The 22011-nt window shown below is 36.7% G+C and overlaps 2 protein-coding genes across 7 annotated transcripts in view; one reads left to right on the top strand and one right to left on the bottom strand.

Annotated features, from left to right (window-relative positions):
* Positions 1-524: 524 nt before the first annotated feature.
* eml2 (EMAP like 2) overlaps positions 525-22011 on the bottom strand; it is a 33246-nt gene continuing 11759 nt past the window's right edge. Inside the window, exons 1-23 of one of the 6 annotated variants that reach the window (XM_079609244.1) lie at positions 21481-21695; positions 20233-20477; positions 15784-15969; positions 15369-15495; positions 13778-13879; positions 9802-9830; positions 8881-9010; positions 8190-8339; positions 7318-7387; positions 6707-6817; positions 6442-6537; positions 5742-5876; positions 5461-5560; positions 5113-5267; positions 4682-4807; positions 4087-4218; positions 3410-3477; positions 3191-3279; positions 2251-2348; positions 2052-2139; positions 1866-1961; positions 1558-1688; positions 525-945 (exon numbers count right to left, since the gene is read on the bottom strand). In XM_079609244.1, the coding sequence (XP_079465370.1) occupies positions 820-945; positions 1558-1688; positions 1866-1961; positions 2052-2139; positions 2251-2348; positions 3191-3279; positions 3410-3477; positions 4087-4218; positions 4682-4807; positions 5113-5267; positions 5461-5560; positions 5742-5876; positions 6442-6537; positions 6707-6817; positions 7318-7387; positions 8190-8339; positions 8881-9010; positions 9802-9830; positions 13778-13879; positions 15369-15495; positions 15784-15969; positions 20233-20302 (2415 nt within the window). In that variant the 5' untranslated portion in view covers positions 20303-20477; positions 21481-21695 and the 3' untranslated portion in view covers positions 525-819. Of the gene's footprint in view, positions 946-1557; positions 1689-1865; positions 1962-2051; positions 2140-2250; positions 2349-3190; positions 3280-3409; positions 3478-4086; positions 4219-4681; positions 4808-5112; positions 5268-5460; positions 5561-5741; positions 5877-6441; positions 6538-6706; positions 6818-7317; positions 7388-8189; positions 8340-8880; positions 9011-9801; positions 9831-11994; positions 12288-13777; positions 13880-15368; positions 15496-15783; positions 15970-17676; positions 17699-20232; positions 20478-21343; positions 21460-21480; positions 21696-22011 lie in introns of those variants that run through there. The other 5 variants (XM_079609246.1, XM_079609247.1, XM_079609245.1 and 2 more) reach the window with 5 other exon arrangements.
* The window catches only part of gipr (gastric inhibitory polypeptide receptor), a 45227-nt gene continuing 44334 nt past the window's right edge, over positions 21119-22011 (top strand). The window contains exon 1 of the mRNA XM_079609253.1: positions 21119-21324. The gene's annotated coding sequence lies outside the window, so the exon portion shown is untranslated. The remainder of the gene's footprint in view (positions 21325-22011) is intronic.

The following is a 22011-nucleotide window of genomic DNA, read 5'->3' as shown; positions in this document are numbered from 1 at the left end:
TGTAAAGTTTTAACCGATGACCTTTCTGACAGTCTCCGTGTAAATGTTGGCTGTAAATACAGAACATATTTCTAAATAAGCCTCAACTAGGAGATAGAAAAGCAAAGCCATGACTAAAGAAACAGCAACAGAGCTTTCCTCTTGTCATTTTGTTAATAGGTCATAGCAGTTAGTAGTATGGTATATATATAAATGAAACTACTATAGCTTGATATATATATATATATATATATATATTATAATATGTATATTTTTTAAATTCTACATTTCAAGACACATTTTAGGAGTAAATCCATTGCTATATGGTAAACTTTATTAACAAATAAAAGGCAAAGCACAGCTTAAGTTCTCCCCTAGATATGCATCAAAAGCCAAGTGCCACAGCATTATTATGTATTTCCAATATTAAAATACAACCTCCACTAAGTGACAGCATTATATACTTCTATAGGCTTCAGCAACACAGATAAACGCAGCTAAAACTCTTTAAACAGGCTTAAATAGTGTCAACAGTAGACAACATGCTTCTGCACCAGAGCTCCATCTAGTGGTGATTCAGCAAAGCGAACAATTGACTTTAGACAAGAGTTCGCCAATTATCACCGATTTAAGCTCAGCCTCAACCCCTCAAACAATCATGGTAATTACACCTCGACAAGAGACAAAACTGACTCTGTACCAGCACTTAATGGAAACCCTAATGAAATAGTACACAGTACAGGCAAACAGGACAGCAGGAAAGGGAATTAGGCACAGCAGTGCTGCCCTCTAGTGGGCAGAAGTCTACAGTGAGGTTGCAGCAGGACGGCTCAGATGTGACTAAGCGAGCACCCATTGAAGAATGCTGGTGTCTTTCCCACCAGTAGAAATAAGATGACTGTCATCATGGAGAAAGGCAACGTTGGTCACATGGCTGCTATGCCCACCATAGATATGGCTGGGAGCCTGCGGATAAAGGGAAACAAATGTTTTACAGGAGTATGATTTGATTGTAGGGGTGTAACAATATATCGTGTCACAATATATCACAATACAAAAATGCAAAAATATGTATCTTGGATAGTTCACCCCCCAAATAAAGTTACTGTGTGAAGAAAATTCAAGTTTTCAGAGTTTTAGTGTCAGTACTACATTACTATATATAATGTTGGATATAATGAATAATAATGCAATGGGGGAATATTTGTGGGTCCTGATAAGGCCAAATGTCTTATGTTACCAGTAAAAAGTGGCCAACGTTATTTTAAATATATCTAGTAAGTGACAAGCATATTCGTCTAAAATAATTCTGCATTTTCAGCTTCAGAATCATTAATATTTTTATTCTGGTGTCACTAGGGTCCTGTGCATCTGCATGAAGTCCAACCCTATTCATTTACACACACAATGTAAAACCAAATTTAGCATTTTAATCAACAGTCCATTTTAACATTTTATCATATGTGTTAGAGTATCGCAATAATATAGTATCGTGAAATGTATCGAATCGTGTCATGAGGGTATCGTTACACCCCTATTTGTTTGAGTGACAAATTTCGCATAAAGAGAAAAACTCACCCTTGGCTGGGAACAGGGGTTAGAGAACAAGTGCACTTTGCCAAAATCATCAGCTGAGGCAAGGAGGTTTTTGTCATGTGATCTGCATACAGCATTAATGTCTGTGCCATCAGCACCCTCTGGCCAGATCCCTTCAAATAAAACAAAGCAACAAAATATCATAAAATAAAAAGGAAAGGGACAAGAAGAGGAAAAATGTGTTAACTTGACAATATCCCAAAACTATTATTTCACAGCCATTTCCAGGAAAATAATGAAATGGAAGCTGATCTTTTTTTCTTTTCTTTTCTGTGTACGGTGTGACTTACCAAACACATTGAAACCCAGCACACAGGTGGAGGTGGCCCACTCTAGATTACGCACTACATCTGCACTAGTTACATGCTTCCCACTGGATGCTTCCCCTTTTCAACAGGAAACATGACACCAGCCATTAAACAATAACATCTGAGCTCCATTCACTGACAAAGCTATTAGCTGAGAAAACAACTCACAGTATAAGATCTCATAGTCGCCTGAGTTGGTTACAATAAACTGGCTGTCGGTGGACCAGTCGAGATGAGTGACAAAGCTGGAGTGTCCCTACGGAAACAAGACATGGTATTAAATAAGTGCTAATGGTCCCTAATTACTTACCATTGAAATAGAGAGCTTTTTGAAGAGATGCTGAAGTAATTTCTCTGTTAAACTCACAGTGCATTTGCCAACACGGCTGTATTTCCTGCCGTTCTCAGTAACGGAGTAGATGTAAACAAAGTTGTCATGGGAACCCACGGCCAGGTATGCCCCATCTGTGAGATAGAGGATGTCAGAGGTGATTTTGGACATACACTACCGTGTAAAAAGACTGGTCAGTAAGACATTTTTTATGTCAAATAAATGCAGTTCTTTTGAACTTTCTTTTTTTAATAAAAAATCCTGAAAAAAGTATAACCGTTTCCACAAAAATAAAAAACTGCCCAATGTTCTTCAGAAAACTTCAGTTTTCCAGCATCTTTTGCATATTTTAAAACTTTTTAACAGGACGAAGATGTCCAAATTTTTCTTATTTTGTTTAAATATATTTTTTCTTCTTCTCATTTTTACATGTTAGTTTCCTGGAAGAACAATTAAGTACAATTTATCTTGATCTTCAAATTTAAAAAAAGTTTTCACCCCCTGGCTCCTAATGCATCGTGTCTCCTTCTGGGGCATCAGTGAATGTTTGAACCTTTTTCAATAGTTGTGTTTGAGTCCCTCAATTGTCCTCAGTGTGAAAAGATAGATCTCAAAATCATACAGAATAACCATCACAAAACAAAAAATGGATCACCCAGTAACGACACAGTATTAAGAATCAGGGGTATTTAAACTTTTGAACGAGGTCATTTTTATAAATTCAGCTTTTTTTGGTCTTGTGGACTATAGGCTATGTAAACATCTTTTATATGAAATATCTTATTCAGGACAGTACTAAATAAAAAATAACATGTATGATCCCTCTTATTTTGTTACAATTAACATTTCGCAGATTCTGCAAGTTTTGTTTCATATATATTCATGTATTTCGCTAGAGAGAAAATAGGTTTAAGAGCCAAGAAACAGTGAATGAGGAATAGTTGTGACTAATGGCTAAAAGCACAAAAGATCACACCTGGAGAATATTTAATAACGGAGATGATTTCATTGCCGTCTGTATGCATAGAGACGAGATCACGGGTGTCAGTGTCCAGCACTAACCACCTGTGAGATGGCAAAAAAATAAATAAAATAAAAATACAGGTTTGAATACTGATGCATCAAATAAGTCAATATTTATATAGAAATAAGATAATATTTTTTATCATTTTAAAGTTCCCATGTGCAACCATACCTTCCTGTCATGGTGCCCACAGCAAGCACAGGGCCATTGGGATGAAATCCAATGGTACGCCCAGGGTCCTAAAATAAATATAAAAATCAATCAATAAAAATACATAAATATTAAAAAAAAAAATTATAATACGTAAAACACACAATATATATATATATATTTTTTAAATATTTTAATAATTTTATATTTTAATATCAGTATTAAACAATAAAAATACATTAAAATATATTTTACATAATGTAAACAAATAAAATTACATTTTATATGATGATTTATTATATTGTTTTTTAATATTGTAATATATATTAAAAATAAATATTTGATATAATGTAAACAAATAAAATACGATTTTATATTTTGATTTATTATATTGTTTTTTATATTATAATATATATTAAACAAAAAATAAATATAAAAAAATATACATTTTATACAATGTAAAAATTTAATATTGCATTTTATATGCAGTATTGTAATTTAATTTGCAATATTTTAACATATTAATATTAAACAATAGAAATCTAAAATCAATATGCATAACAGAACATTCTAACGTCTAAAACGAACATTTGTCCTCAAAGTGAACATACAGTATACAAACTAAAACATGCAAAGCAGATGAGATTATTTTTGATACATATCACTGGAATGTAAGTGTAAAACAGATTCATACACACCTCGATGGCCTTGCTCCATAGAGGCAGATGAGAAGATGTGTCCCAGAGATAGACTTGCTTGTCTTGACCACATGTCACAAACTGCTCAGTACTGGGATGCACATCCAAGCCCCACAACTCATCAGTGTGACCCTTTCACAGATAGAAAACAGAGACCAGGGTAAGAATGACAACTGCCCTGTGATTATTTCTTTTGGACAGGTAGAATTGATTATTGGTACCATCCATTTCAGATAAATACCCATCAGGCATGTAAACACACATAACTGTAATTGGTTGCTTTACATCTGGTCTCTTTCTGTTCAAGTGTGCGTTTTTTTGGCCAGTATAAACTACAATATGGTCCAGGGCCAGGACCGTCTTTAGGGGGGTGCAATCGATGACACTGCACCGGGCCCGCAATTTAGGGGGACCTGCTAACCAGTGCGAGTTAGCAGAATGCTTGGGACGGCCCTGTCCATGGCATATGCCGTTTATAATCTGAGGTCTGGCTACATGAGACTGATGAAAAATTTTGTAATCTTGTTGACTTTTGGCAAAGATATAAGGCCAAAAGGCATCTGAACACAAGGTCATATAATCTGACAACCTATACCTGAACAATAGGAGTGAGAGAACCAGAAAAAGAGCCCCGTAGAATAGCGTTTCGGGTTGTTCCCACAAACAGCTCGTCCTGTTTTCCTTCAGCAAGAGTGCGGACGGGGCCGAAAGCCTCAGGGACCTGATTACAGAGAAACTATGTTAAGGAACGTGTAATCTGTACATCTCAGCTAAAACATGATTTGTACGAATTGTTCTAAATTGAGTGAACTCGGTGCTGATGTAGCTGAATCTAATAAATAAGATGCCCGGATTACATTTCAGGACTAGAAATACGATAACATCATACCAATAAAAGTCGTTTTTGAGGGTATATGGCGATCATTAAAAGTACGTATCCATTTCAGTGTTTCTCTCTGCATTTCACTATGAAAGTCAGTAAAAAATGTATTTCACAGAAATGAAAGAACAAGACAACAACTTCACCTCAATCTCGCTCTTTTTGCGGTAGTCATGGTCCCACTGCAGCACCCTGCGGTCTTTCCCTCCTCCTGACACCAGCGTCCCATCCTTCAGCACACACAGAGAGAAGATCCCACCCTCATGTGCTCCCGAAACCACCTGGCTGATCCGGTTCCCCCCTTTAAATCAAGTTCATCATCAAATCATAGGCTGCATATCTCCACTAATAACAGCCAGACAGATGATGGTGCTGTTTTTCTAACTGCCGTTACATAAATAGATGGATTAAATGCAATTTATTACTGTAAAATGTGTCATTTATTTGGATAATTATTTTTGGCAGAGCAAATAATGGTATAATTATTTGCTGACCTTTAGCCCAGATGTAGAGGTTTCCACTGGAATCTCCAGTGATTGCATCTCCATTCTCAGCAAAAGCGACGCAGAGTACATACTTGGGTTTTTCATGTTTCTGAAAGCATACCAAAAATATGAATACATAACCGGTATATAAAATCATCATAAATGTTCCTAGATTTCTGTGCTATGGGGATTTTGAATGCAATAAAATAAAATTCACATGCAGGCAATAAACTCAAAGACATCACTGACTTGTATATTAGTCAGAATACTGAAAAGTAAATGATGCAAACCTCAAACAGTCCCTGGCGTTTTGTAAGAGTAATCCCTTCCATTGTCCAAAAGTTGATGTGAGACTTCCCGCAGGTGACAATAAGGTTGGCCTCCATGGGGTGGAAGACAGCGCCCAGCACCGAGTCATTGGAACACTGCAAAATTGTGAGTGGATATTTGACACAAAACAAGATGCATCCTTCCTTAATCTAAAACTAAGTGGCAAATTTCTTACTACTTCTCAGTAAGCACATATGTCACAGGGCATCAGTGACTATTGCACACTATTAAAATATGTCAAATTTGTGAGCAAACGTGATAATTTTAGCATTTTAAACATTTAAATACTTTCAAATTTACCTGAAACCGCTTGAAACTGATTATTCCAAGCTAAAGAAAAACTTGATTTGATACATCACGAATTTATTCAATTGTGGAAAGTGGGTGGGAAGGGGTTAAAAATATAAAGACGGATTGTTGATGTCAGGAAAGTAATTTCATAGGCCGCACAAGTCATTACATTACAAGATTAAGAGGACAAACATGACATCTTCCAGATGAAAATGCACACGTCAAAAAGACGTCATGGTGGCGTACATGTGCGGCGACCAGGGCTTTAAACCGCCTGGTCTGTGAACACTCAGGTTTCTGTTATTAAAAGACATAATCACACAAGGAAATTGTACAGCAGGTCTGCTTTAATACAGCATGCCACCTCACCTTAACCTCCGCCAGCAGCTTTTCTTTCTGCCAGTCCCAAACAGACAAAATGTGGTCATTTGCATCGTCGACCGCACACAAATGAGCACCCCCATTCTGTGAAGAGGAGAGGTATTATATCCATGTAAATACCATTGTTCGTTCAGCCATTCATCACTGTTCAAATATTCATTGCCTATACCCATTGTGCACTTTTCTCATATATCATATGGCATCAAAGCACACAGATTATTTATCAAGAACTTAAAAAAGGAAGTTGGCTTACCGACTTTGAGAAGGCAACACAGGTGGCGGCTCGCTCGAACACACCTGCTCCGATCACGTGAAGAGTGTTCAGACTGACCGAGTCCCAGACACGGACATTAGGCTGCAAAAGCTGATAGGGAAATAAAGATTCACTTATTATATGGATATGAACGGAGCATCTTTAAATCAGATTAAAGGAATAGTTCATAGTTTTAAAAATGTTCTCTTCTGCTCATCCAAGGGCGCATTTTTTTGATCATAAATTTAGTAAATGACAGTAATATTGTGAAATAATCCTGCAATGTGAAAGTTTTCTATTTAAATATAATTTAAAACGTTATTTTTTTCCTGTGATGGATACCAAGCATTTATTTGAAACAGAAGTCTTTTGTAACATTATAAACGTCTTTTCTGTTACTTTTGATCAATTTAATGCATCCTTGCTGAATAAAAGTATAATACTTTACGGCTAATATACAATGCTAATATACTTTGCAAAATACTTTGCTAAAACACTGATGTAAACTGTTATGAGCACAGTAGTTTCGTTCCTGAGCACACAGAAGGCAGGATTAAGCAGAAAGATCAACAAATCTTGATGCTGCTACACAATTTTAAATGTGAACTAACTTTGCCATCTTTGGATGTTCCGGCAACTTGTCCTGTTGCTATAGTGACCATGTCTGGATGGATGGCCAAACTGCAAAGAGAACATTGTCAGGATTAGTGCTTGTCAGAAAAGATTTCCCATCGCTCTCTCTCTCTCTCTCTCTCTCGCTCTCTCTCGGGAACAGTAAATGAATGCAGTCTGTTCCCAGAAAAAAAAAACAGTAAACAGGTTGCAACAATTTCGCAAACCAGCAGGGATTTTCTGTCACAGAGAAAGCAGTCCAGTGTTATTTTAATTAGCAACAAACGTTAATTAACAAAATGTTTGACAAGAAATAGCATGTTGTCGCTCAGTTACAACTGTTATTTTTTTACAGTCTATGGTTACAACAGAAGAGATCTACATAAAATAATCACTGAACAGTTAATAGTATAAGCATTGCCTGGCAGCCAAACTGCATACAAACAACACAAGGCAGAAGAGATCTAGTTTGATTGCAGATACATTTGAATATATTTGGATTCGCTTATCTTGAAGATAAGAGTCTGTTAAGCCAAGCAAGATCTGGTACTAAAAATGCAAATTTGCTCAGAAACTAGCAACACTTCCTGAGTACATTGGCTCTTTTTGTTGAATGATGGCGATACATGGTACAATATATTTGTTCATGAAGCTGATAAGCACAATGATAACATCTTTTGGACCTTTGAACAACGACCTAGTTTGAGAATAATCTGCAGGAAATCGAAAATACTTTTTTCTCTGTATGACATCAACGCTAGACTGATTTATCTCCCGTAGTAGTTCCACCAGTGCTGTTAATCTTCATTAACAGTAGAGTAAATGAGCAAAAGTATGTGGAAACCATAAAAACAATATATATTTAACTTACCACTTGACATCATCATTATGGCCCAGATAGTGTCTCTGTTGCTGCTCTTCTACGTTGTATAGCACCACCACCGAAGCATTGAAGTACACAATCTCTCCCGTCGGCAACAGGTAGAGGTTGGAACGGCAGTCTCTTCCCCTATAGCCGTAACTAATGAAGTGTGTTAAGAAATAAGCTTTTTCATTGATACGTGCTTTTAAAGCTGCAGTCCGTAACTTTTGCCGCTCTAGCGGTTAATAAACAGAAGTGGTACGACACGAACCAGTCTGAAAACACTTATTATAGGTGTACCGTAGGGATTCAGGATAAGACAAAAACACGGTTTGGAAATTTAATTCATGATGTACTCGCTTATTATATACATTTTGAACACAAAAAAAGTTACGGACTGTAGCTTTAAATTAGCACTTTTGTGTCACATTTCAAATGGGTTTATTTGCATTTCATTTCAAACTATTTTAAGAAATAAGCTGAAATTGAATTGAAAATCCCTGATGCACTTTAATTATTAATTGTACTTGAAAAGTTGATATCCATTAATTCAATTATTGGCTAAATTATTGTAAAATAATAAGAATAAAATGTACAACTTCAAAATGATCTATCAGAATACATCATTATTCATTAGAATATATGCACAATTCACTTTAGTTACATTATAAAATAATTTTCAGCTAAATCACAAGGATACACCCACTGAAGCTTTAGCTTGCGCTCTGGCAGCGCCGCCTTGTGGTCAAGGTTGTAGGCTTCCTTCTGCTGGTCTGAAATATGCATGGTGATTGGACGTCCACGTATGAACATCCTAACGTAACCATCATCTGTTCAAGAAGGACAGAAATGTTAGTGGCCAAACAGAAAGAAGCAGTAAACATGGTTTGTTAAGGATGATTTGTCAAATTATCCTGGCCCTACTGACAGAATCATGTTCACTTAGAAACCAACTTGCCCATTACAGAATGGGACTGGCTGAAAGCATTACGTCGATCCATAATAGTTTTTATCGGTAATGCACACGATAATGGGATCAAGTCAGGCTAATATATAATTTACCATAGCACAAGGCTCAGTCTCTCCCTGCACTGCTAGTTAAACATAGCTAAACAAATATTACATGCATTTATATATGAATTTTTTTTTAAATAGTTTTTCCTCCACTGGAAAAGGAAACACTATAATGGACTAAAAAGTTTGTTGTATAGGCCTACTCACTCCCACAATTTATATGTAGCAGTGTTATTTTAGTATTATTTATATACCATTTAATAATATTTTGAATTAGGTTTTATTTTTATACTTTTTATTTTATAATTTTTTTATACGCTTTTGTTGTTTTATTCTTTTCTATATAGCTTCAATTTATTTGATATCAGTTTTAGTAATTCTGAGTACCTAGCTTAAACTTAATCATGCAGCATCTTTAATTTATTTTCTAATATAAGTTTGTCATCTTATATTTACATTTTATTTCAGCTTTATTTTCAGTTAACAGTTGACACAAAGCACTAAAGGCAATACCAAACAGCTACTGATTTCTCGCTCAATATAAAAAAGACTTTTGTTTTTATTGGGTGATATTAATCAAATTACTTCAAAATAGATGGAAACTTACCAGCATTGAAGGTGCACTCTTTGGTTTTGCTGAAAGACCAAAAGAGAAAGATGTCATTCATTCATTCATTCATTCCTTCACAAACAACAAGCCAGACAAAAACAGCGCCATAATAAGTTAAACAAAAACTTCTAAGAAACATTTCTGAAAAGTTTTGTTTGCTGTCTGTGTTTTGTATGAGGATGACTAATTCATTGAGCTCATCCATTAATACTGACCCAGCTTTCATGTGGCCTCTCATAGATCTGTGCAATGGAGAAAACACTGAGCTGAAGCGACAGGAGGAGAGGGGCACCCAAAACTGCTTTCAACTAAATACAGGGCGTTTCAGAGCTTGTTTACATGACTAAACACATTTGGTGAGGTGCCAGCACTGGTGGTGATTTTGCTTTGAACGAACATGGACACAATTGCTCTAAATGTAGAGGCCTTGATATATAAATATATATAAAAAAAGATTAAATGTTCAATTTGTGTCTGTGCGTGCATTTTGTAGCCGCTTTTCGTAACCACACAGTTTTCCACTTCCTCTGTGCTGATGCAAGACTGTCATGAGTGACAGCCTGTCTTAGACAGCTGAAAGTAATAAATTAGACCCATCAATCCAGCATTATTTGCTGGAATACGTTTGCGGAACTCAGGGATCCTCAGAATGGACAGCAAACAGGACAACTGGACCTTTCTATAGTAAGAAAGTAAAATGAAATGTTATGTAAAGGGAAGGCAGAAGGAACGTGGGTGCCGTCGAAAAGAAATGCTCCCACAATGATCTGTTTGTGTCCAGGCATGCAGAAACCATCCAAACACTTCATTAAAGCAAAGATTGAACCAAAGCAAGCCAATCTCTAATAACACCGGTTTAGGGTGGTGTAGGCTAATATATATATATAAAAAATTATTGTGCATTTGAACAATATTTCCTAATATATATATATATATATATATATATATATATATATATATATATATATATATATATATATATATATATATATATATATATATAATTCAGCCATCTAACTTTTTTTTTTTTTTTGGAAAATATGTGAGGAATGTGATGAATAGTTCATATTATTTGGATCCACATGGTTAATTTTTCCCCCTCAGCAAGCATGCTGTTAATTGTAAGCAATTTGTGTTGTTTATGGACATTTATGGAACATTTCAGTGCTCCACACACCTGATTTTAGGTGATGGCACACAAAATGGCAGCTACTCTGGCAACATTTTCTCAAAACCACATCCCGGAAAAATCTATTCTACCAGTAATGACCCTAGGCTGTGTAGCAACCAAACTCGATATAATGCAGCGAGTATGCACCACTAATGTGCGTGACCTCATACTAATTCACTGACTATGCACACACCCATCCATACCACTTAGTGCGGGTGACGATTTGACGATTCATGGATTTTATACATTAAAAATCATCAGACAGTATCTTTACAGATACATGCATGAACCGTATCTTTACAAAATAAAACAAATGTCTAAAGCAAGTGATTCACTAAAAGCTTCTGTTGAAGTTCTCTGGACATGATGTCCTTCAAACCATTTCCTAATGTAGAGCACTCACTCTAATTTGCCTTCAAAGCACTGTGTGTGTGTGTGTGTGTGTGTGTTTCATGTTTAATACATACAGCTGAGCAGCAGTAGATCAATATCTAACTCAAATTGCTAGCTAAGCAATGCACTAAAGCAATTAGTAAAATGTATGCATTATCTGTATTACATTACTTGAATGGGAGTTGAATGGATAACAAGGATTCAGCCTGACAATACCAGTTGGAGACAAGCAATCAAAACCAGATGGAAACATTTACATTTTTGCTAAATGACTCACACAATGATGCAACATTGCCCTAAAAAACAAACAAACACTGAAGGCTTGCAACAGCAAAGTAAAATGCGTAAGCAAAAGGTTGTTAGATTCCATCAGTGTTTTTAAAGTTTGCTTATAGTCTTTTGTTCCCAGTTGGGAAGTTAGCCTACGTCACCAACTTAGCCCCAGGTGCGTTCGCTTTGTTTATCTATAGAACCCATGATGCTGTGAATATTCTTGTTTGTCTACCAATGTTTGCTTTGTTGCAGGAAGCTGAAAGCAATTCCCATAATCAACAACCACACCCTATAACTACCAAAAGTATTTCTTTTGAAGACCTGAAAGAGCTTAACAAGAACATGAGCTTTACCTTGGTGACTTCTTCATGTTGTTTTCCCCGTTATTCAATTTAAGTGCAAGCTGGAGTTTGCAGAAGCGTCAGGCAAAAGACTGAGTTCCTTGTTTGAGTTAACTTAAGCTCTGCAGGAACATGGACCTCACTAACCAATGGGAGGACACTTCCTCAGTGTGCATGACAGCCCCTTTCTGGGTGACCACACCCCCCAGTGCTTTAATGCAGTAACATGAAGCACTCTGTGGTCAGGAGACTGTTTCAGTGGTGTGTGTGTGTGTGTCAACCAAGTGACTACGAAGAGCTGCCATGTTGTGCCACACAAACAACCATCATGCCATAAATATAAAACTACTAAGGTGTAGGATTATCTCCTGTACAAACATCCTGCAGGAAAACCGTTGGTGGAAAACCTGTTTGAACTGATACTTAACCCTTTAGGCTGAAGCTGTAGTAGTTTGCGATAGCAACAAAGGTTTAATGGACTCATATGATGACAAGCTTAAAGTTTTCTCTATTCAAATGTAATTTTTACCCTCCTTTTCACTATAAAATAGAAGAAGAAGAAAAATTATTGAACTGAACACTATATTAAGTGGTAGCCTGGTTGGATTTCTTTTTATGAAAAAAATAGTAGTTGCTATTCAGCTCTGACAGTCAGGATCTTGGTCAATAACACTTTTATTGACAGATGTTTAGCTTGAACATCAGTGTTTACCTTCCTTCCTGGAACGCCATGTAAACTCACCATAAATTATTTATGACTATTTGATCACATTGTTCCTAAGCCTTCTTGGTGTGTGCACAACAAACACACTTAGTAGTTGAAATATCTCACTTAACAAGAAACAAAACAGTTTACACTAACACTACCATTCAAAAGTTTGGGGTTGTAAGATCTTTTAAATGTTTTTGAAAGACGTCTTTTATGCTTTTTTATTAGATCAAAAAATCTGTATTTTTTTTGTGAAATATATTTTCAATGTAAAATAACAGTTTTCTATTTTAATATATTTTAAAATGTAATATATTCAATTCAAAAATTTCAGTATCATTACTTCAGTCTTAAGTGTCACATGATTCTTCAGAAATCATTCTTATATGCTGATTTGGACACAATCTTCATTATTTTCAATGTTGAAAACAGTTGTGCTGCTTAATACGTTTTGTGGAAACCATGATAGATGTTTTTTTCAGGATGAAATGATGAATAGAAAGTTTAAAAGAACATAATTTATTTAAAATACAAATCTTAGGAATATAAATCTTTTACTGTTGTAATCTTTTCATTTTGGATCATTTTAAAGCTGGATGGATCTTTAATCTTTACTGACCCCAAACTTTTGAACAGAAGTGTATATTGTATGTACCAACATTAAGGTAATAAAACATGGCTACTCTGTTTCTATGAACCAGAACACACAATAGTATAACCTTTAACAATTGCAGTACCATTCTATTTAAATTTAAATAAAAAATAGGCAAAGCCGTACATTTCACAACATATTTTAAATCAGCAATACAAATACAACAATAATATCATCATCTGATTCAGCTCAAATCATGGTCAACATTTTTTATTGTATAAAATGCTGTCTATAGATGGTCCTTCTCTTCCCCTACTGTCTCTGGAGTCTTGCTGACCAAAAGTCTGGCTTTGTCATCTAATTAGACACTGAAGTAGCCTCTATTTTTAGCTGTGTTGACATCTTGTACTAGTCTCAAGGCTTGAAAGGAAAGAGTTTTCATCTCTGTGTACAGAAAAATCATTGAGTTTAATGGACTTTAGATGAAAATGTACCTGTCTTTCTTTCCACTAGTTAAGCTGCCAGATGAGGTGGTTCTGCGGGAATCGGCCATCTCCTTCTTCACCGTGGAAAGGCGTTCTGTGGACATGCTCTTCCTGACACACAGAGACAAGAGTAATGAGTGAGGCACAATGCAGAGGACAGGAAAGAAGGACATCAAAGGAATGCCAGTCTACAGTTATGGTGGGACAACAAGCGTTTTCTCAAGTCCACATGAATACAAATGATTCATATTAATTATGAATTTTTATATTGACTATTAATAAATCATAAGAAGCTCTCTTCTGTAAAAGTTTTCAGGTACTTAATTATATAGGGATCTTTTAGGCTAAATGTTCCAAATGGTTTATTACTCAATTCCGCCATCTTGAGGTGGAGAAGTAATACTGCACTGATGTTGTTGTGCAACAAATGACTTGGTGTAGAATAAATGCAAATGATCTGTGTACTTTTTGATAATTTCATTTCCTGTTTGGAATGGAATAACGAGAAATGAAAACCAGCTCGTTTATTTATTTATTTATTTTTTTAGTTTAAAAAAGCGAACAATTCGATTTTGGCTCAATGTTTCATTTTTCCTTTGTGGTTTACAAACCGGTTTATGGGTTCGATATTTCATTTGCACACGTGGGCGGAGCTGAAACGCCCCTTTCATCTGATTGGTCAAACCGCTCCGCCTTCACTTTTAAAGGTATGCTGCGCTCTTCAACCGACATGATTTGAAATGAATTAATCCCAAACCCTGCTAATTTTGACAGTATTAACATTCACTGATTCTAGCTTCTCTCTTTTCTGTCTCTTTCTTTTCATGTGAACTGAGTAGGCTACACATGCTTACATTCATAAATATAAACTTTATTTCTATTAAATTTTCTAAATTATTTATAGGCTACATGTGTCACACACGCCAACCTGCCTTTTGATGTAAATAAAAGACGAGAGTGGTAAATGTTACGGACATATCATGGTAGCCTAGTTCAGCCTATTATTGATTTTTATTTCCACTTCCCTTTTATCCAAAGAGACGGAACTATTTTCACTGTACTTATCAATGGGAAATACATCATGCTATTAAAAGGGGTCGCTTGCAAGTCACAGCAGCGCGAATTACGTGACCAGCAACATATTTCTGCTTCAAATATTGTGCGTATAACAGTGAGTGCTGGTTTCAGACATTATTTTATTAAAGTGCAATAATGTTAGTGCCGCACCTCGTACTGACTCTTATTCTGCCTGACAGGAGAAGTGGTTTGACCAATCAGATGAAAGCGGCGTTTCAGTGCCGCCCATGTGTGCAAATGAAATATCGAACCCATAAACTGATTTGTAAACCACAAACGAAAAATTAAAAATCGAGCCAAAATCTATTTTTTTTAACTTAACAAAAAAACAAATAAACGAGCTGGTTTTCATTTCTCGTTATTCCATTCCAAACAGGAAATTAAATTATCAAAAAATACACGGACCGCAAATATTTCCACTATGTACTACTTTAATGTGTGATACCAGCATGTCTTTCAATAAAATGGCATTTGAAAATGTGTAGAGATAATATGCAATAAAAATGATATATATCTTGCTTACCTTTTGATAGACATCAGTACCTCCTTTTTCGGAGAGGAGGGAGAGGAAGGGTAGCCACTCAAGCGCTTTGTTTGCACATACCCATTTGTCAAAGGCTTGGATGGCAGAGCTTGCAGTATCTGACGAACTAAATCAGGAAGGAAGAAACAGAGGAACACAGCGAGATTACATGCAAATATTCACCTCCCACATGAAACTATTTATGTCACCACTATATAATGAATTACAATACATCCCTGCTTGAAATATCCTATAACAGTTAAGAACCTTGAATGCTAACACAAAGGTTACATCTCAGAATGCACCCTTAGCAAAGGTTACACGCAGATTATCAGATTATATCTTCCAATTGTCAAGTTTTCCAGGCTCTAAACACGTAATGATAATAAGCAGAGGGCCACGATGAAGCTCTGACCTTTAGTAGGTCCATGCTTCTTGCTGCTGGTGTGTGTGATCTCCTCACAGCAGCCCAGCCTTCTCAAAGCATCCGCCAGCGCCGCCTTCAGCAGCTGAATCTCGTCCTCCTGCAGCTGCACCCTCTGCTCCAGGTGAGAGAGACGGTCATCCGTCTCCATCCCACTCCCAGCTGATACGTTGTCATCTGAAAGACACAAGCAGATAGTTATGGCATTCGAATTTGTACTGATTGGAATTTGTAGTTCAATTGGTCAAAACCTGTTAAACTTTCTTCTGTGGGAAACAAAAGAAGATATTTTTTTGTGCTCCAAAGAAGAAAGTCATACATAGGTTTAGGACAGCATGAGAATGAGTAAATGATGAGAGAATTTTCATTTTTGAGTGAACTATCCCTTTAAATCAGTGGTTCTCATTCCAAGTCTCCCGTTAATCCAATATACAATCAAAGGCCCCCCAATATAAGGGAAGATATTACCTCTGGTATTTCTGATGCAATTATGATAACGCTGCTTGTTTTACAAATTTGTATTAACAGAAACTGGGATTGCTAAAAATTAATTTTGTGATTCTAGACATTTCAAGAACTATGTAAAGAAAATAAAAAAAATTGTGATTTGTGAAAAAAAAAAATATGACTTCAGTTTACATATTAATAATATAAATTTGATTAATAATAATAATATATTAAATAATTTTAAGTCATCCTGCTTTCCACTTTAGCTGAGGCCGCCTAGTGGGCTATGCGAGAACTGATGCTTTAAGACTTTTTAAACGATGGACCCTTTTCACAGACTGTGAAACATCAACAATCAACATCACAAATCTAGTAAAGTTGGTCATATTTAATTTTTTTAATTTCTTATATACATTTATATATATAGTGTTATATTACCGTTTCAGCAAATTAAATTAAAGGTAAATTTTGACTATTTTTTACTGACGCTGCTGAGGGATCGACGGCACATTTGACATATGGAAAGTTCATTTTAATTTACACACTCGTTGGACACTTCAAAACTGTACATCTTTGCATAACGGAATATAAAAACAAATAGCATTTACTTTAATGAATTATAGCACAACATTTTTTCAGCTAAACATTTGAAATGATAAAACAATGCAAATATTAAAGATAAAAAGTATTTGTACATGTGTGGTTACCTTTCTAGCACACCTGTCACTTCATACATTGACTAAAATGTCCTGTTGGTTATTGAAAAAAAAAGTGATGGTAGTTCTAAGAAAAGCTTAGTCATTTGTTTGCAGTTTGCACTAATCATTTTTGTTGCATTTTTACGTGTTGGAAAACTTTCAACATGAAAACATCTGTGATTAAAAAGAGAGATTACATCAATAATTAACAAATTATTAAAAAGTTGAAAGCATGAGTAGACAATTGAGCAAGTTTCAAATTCTGATTCAAAGTGTCGGCGATTGGGTATATATTGCATTTAAATATACAACTTATACACAAAATAACAAAAATCACACAATAATCAAAACCAGAAGGAAAATTCCTGTCCCATTTAAATTTTTCCAAATGTAGCTCCTCAATTTCATATTGCACATATAACAGTGTCTCCGTCTCGGTTTCAATCTCAAAGGCAATGCAACGGCTGCATGCTAAGTGTGCATAATAACCCTCTGTTAGTGCCTGCACCCGCTAACACATGGAGATCCCATCCATAAAGTGGCATCAGCAGGTGGTGAGCATGTCAACTGAAATAATAAAAGTGAAAGAAAATAGGAGGCAAAAGTGGAAGGTGAGAAGAAAGCAGGATGGAGCTATAGTGATGCTGAAAGACAAAAGCAGTCTGGAGGAAACCGGATGCTCAGTAACCAAGCGCACTGAAATATTCATCATCCCGCACTGCTTGTATTTCCCTCCTACCTGCCATTCCAGTCAGTACTATGTCCGCCTGTCAGTCACCCGCTCAGACAGCCTGATCCGCTGCAGCTCTCTAGGGGTTTCCTAAAGGTGCCAAACGCCTGCCTGGCCAAAGACTCGTTCTCCCACCTTCCCCTTGGCTTGCTGGGATGGCTGATCCCGTGTCTGGACCTTCCTTCCTCACCCTCCCCCACCCTCAGTGCTGTGTGTACTAGAGGAGAAGGGTGATGTTTGTAACAGGACGCTGTTCCCTGTCTCCTATGCGGTAGAAAACTGCTGGATGTGCTGTTGGCAGAGAGGGAGGTTTGGCTCGGCTCCAGACCTGTTAGCCAGGCACTATCAGGAAGTGCACTGACCAGCCTCTCCGTTAATAGCACACTGAAGTGTACGTCAGTTTGACACTTTATGACTTGTTGTTTCATACCCCTGGGGCGCATGCTCATCAATACGATTCACATCAAATGCATTCAACTTGTTAATATCATAGTCTGACCTTAAGATCTTCATGTACAACATTTAAAATAAGTCTAAACCATCCAACTGTACAACATGGATAGACACCCTCTCTGACCCAGCCTCATCATGACATATACTGTCTACCCATCCATCTGTCGTTCAACCAAACCATCTGTCGCGGAAACTGACCTACTGGAAAACCCAAACAATGACCACAATGTACACTGATACCTATCCTTGAGAGAACCTGTAATTCACAAGAACTGATGAAACAGACATTTCTAAGTGACAAGAGCAACAAGCTGTGCACAATGGTTGTTATGAAGAAGACATAGTGATAATATCGAATTCTCAAACAAGACCTTCAATTAATATTAAACAGTTCATTTTACCCTAGCATTTTAATTGTGCTTTAATTTTTTTTATTTCATCATTTTTTTATTAAATAAAAATATTAATAAATAATGTATATATAAAGATAAATACAATACAATCATTTTATGTGTTTGATCTTAAAGGTGCAGTAAGCGATTTCTGAAAAAAGCTGTTGATATTTGAAATCACCAAAAACAAACACACCCCAACCGAAACGGATCACACCCCATATTTGATAGCCCCGCCCCCAGATTCACAATAGGCTTGTTCGACTTGAACCGGCGCTGCACAGACCGATCGGTTAATGAAATCAAAGTAATCTGCTCTCTAATAGCTCTCGCGGTACTTTGATGTCATAGGCTATACACCGATCGGTCTATGCAGCGCCGGTTCGAGTCGAACAAGCCTAAACACACTGGCACAGGCACCTCCCCCTTAATGAGTTCATACGCCCCATGCTTTTGATTGGCTATACTGTAAGTGTGTTTTGGCCAAGCCAACCATCCGGTCTCTCTCTTGAATCCAACACGGAAATGACTTAAACGACAATTAATCGACTGGCCGCTAGAGACAGCCAATCCCATATACCCCCCCCTCTGGGAAAAACGGAAATAACGGAAATGGAAATAATAAATTGCAACTAAACATGTAATCATTCAGCTAAGACAGCAGAATCAATCCTTAATAGCCAGGAGAAATATCTTATCCATATTTTTTGTCGTTGAGGTCAAAGGACACGTGTTCAACAAACTTTATGGTATTTTGACGCACATTCATCAGTTGGTAAAGTGGATAATGCAATATTTAGCCTAGTGTTTTATAAGGGTAAATCACATTTCTGCTGTTGTTCACAGTATGCAAAATTGTCAGACGCGTGTCATGTGTGTCAATTTTGCCTATGCGTCATGGTAAAATTCTGTATGATAATCAAATCTGGTGCTCTGCTGGGTCACCACTTTACATAATTCAAAATATGGGTCCTACAGAAAAACTAGTTGAGAACCATCGCTTTGCAGATAAAATATATTTTGGCTAATGTTTGTTAATGATTACATCATTGTATTAATAGTCATGATAATGCTCAAAACAGACATAATGTTTATGATGTATTGTTATCATAGGGATAGCCCTGGTAAATCCATCTTAATAGGTTAATGTTATTCACTAGATGGCTCACAATAAACAAGCAACTTAGTACATTATTTCACTAAAACCTTAGCTGAAAACAAACAACAAAGCACAAGTGAACCAAGCTGAATCAGGTTTGCTGAGGATGAGAGGCTTCAAGCATATCAAAAGCTTGAGAAAATGACTAAAAATGTAAACAACACATGTACAGCTCGGATTGTATATCTCAAATATCTTTCAAGAGCCTGAATCTGGGTAGATGTCCATCCCTTGTACCATGAACCTGATCCAAATCGTACATATACGATAAGAAAATATTTTACGGGAGAATTAAATTTGCATGTATACGGGCTATAAAACTGGTCAGTAATTTAAACAAATAATATTCATCACATAACCCTGAGACAGCTTCTTTTGTTGTGCCCTTCGCAGACAGTGACGCATTGGCATGACAATAACATTACACTGCTGAAATGTTGATATAAAACTGATTGATATCAAAGACAAGACGTCTGAAATGTAAACGAAAACAAACGATCTGGTGCGTGGCTCTCTCGCGCATTCCTTATGAATGCTCAGTCAAGTCGCTGCCAAACTTACCGTTGCAATACCGAAGCAGAAGGGTGTTCGTGTCATACAGGTTCCCACAAGAGGCTACTCGCTCCGACATGTCCTTTCTTCTGATCAATTCCCTTATTATTTCTCTCTTAATCGCCGGTCTTCAGATCCGCCAGCTTACTTTCCTCACATACGAGTCAGCGCCTTCAACACCTTTCCACCGAACAGCCGACGACAACCTGTGCTGCCTGCGTTTCTATAGCAACAGCCTCACCGCTGATCTGCTGCTACCCAGAGGGAACAAGAGAGCATGTTTACTCTTGGAGTGGAGTCCCATAATATGCAGTCACTACTTCCACTATTAGCATGATTTAAATATATTCAGATATGAGACGAGAGGCTAGTCAAATTAACAAGCCCTGAGGACAAAAAACATATCGAGATAGTTAACTGTTTTGCACATAGGCAACACGAGATAAATAGGCTATTTCCTTATTGCCTGTAACAGGTCTAAAGATATATATCTTGGGAATTTACTAGCTAATGATGCTGGTGTCATAAAATGTCATTGACAGTCAAGCAACTGTTATTTCTACTCTTTAACATTAGATGGCAGTGCAGGTCTGAGTCTGACTAAAACATGGGCTATTCGATGTCGAGCTACAAAATGTTATATTTGGCACTTTCACAGAATATGCTACACTTTGGCGTCCCATAACGTTTAACGCATAAAGCCCATACCTGAGCAACAAATTTCCATATGGTTTTGTTGCGAGAACAAGGGCCAGGCTAGATATTTGATTATCTTAACACTAGAAAAAAATAAACATTATAGGCTATGTTGATTTTTACAGAGCACAAAATATACAGATAACATTTCTTTGAACAGTTACGTCATAAAAACGGATCCGCGAAAATGATTAAAAACGCTGCCAGGCCAGTAGGCAGCACGTACGCGTTTCCTTTGCTAATAGCCTATGTTTTCAAAAGTTTGCATTTTTAGGCCCCCAAAAAGCATTTAAAAAAAATATTCTCGGGGAACACTTAGCCTACTAGAGGACGCAAAAGGATAGAAATATATTTTTCTCTCATCTCATATCACAATCCTTTCGGGGCACCGTGGATTTTCTTGAGGTGAGCCAGTTAAATTTACCTAAGCTAAGCCTATATCGAATAAAACGTGACTCGTATCATGCCACGAGCCATAGCAGGCCTATCCTCCATATTCTTACTGACATATCCTTGTCTAATGATGAGTGATTTTACCGTATACGGACATGAGAAGCTCACATTTTAAAGCAAACATGTCGTGTGTCCAGTATTTTCTTTCGGCTGTTAGAACTAACAATATCGATGCCCAATCCACGAATGAATAACAACTCTTTTGAATCGTTTTCAATTAAATGGTCTACTTTATAATGGCTTGAATCGGTTCGCAATCCAAGCTGAATCATTTGGATAGCTCAACTCGTGCTCGTAGCCTACTGTCTGCATCGTTTGAAACTTTTCTCGCTCCACACAAACTGCAAACTTTATCACCGAGAACAAAACGAGCTCTTGGATATTTATTGTAGGCTACCGACAATCCATCGAAACAAAACCTGCAAACTCCAGCGATGAAGAAACATTTTATTAGGTTCAACACATGGCTACTACAAAACACTCATTACAAAATAAGGATATAGGCCTACACTTTTTTTTATTTGATGGTCCACCAGTGGACTAAAATATACCCTTTTTTTCTTAGCCAATATTTGTAGGTCTTTGTTGGGTGTTGCGTGCACTTCCTAGGCAATAGCCTATGCTTTATATTGATTCCTG

This window comes from Phoxinus phoxinus, assembly GCF_949152265.1.
Source record: "Phoxinus phoxinus genome assembly, chromosome: 4".
NCBI classification, from domain to species: Eukaryota; Metazoa; Chordata; class Actinopteri; order Cypriniformes; family Leuciscidae; genus Phoxinus; species Phoxinus phoxinus.
Note: the sequence above shows the minus strand (reverse complement) of the source record. Positions and strands in the feature narration are given on the sequence as shown.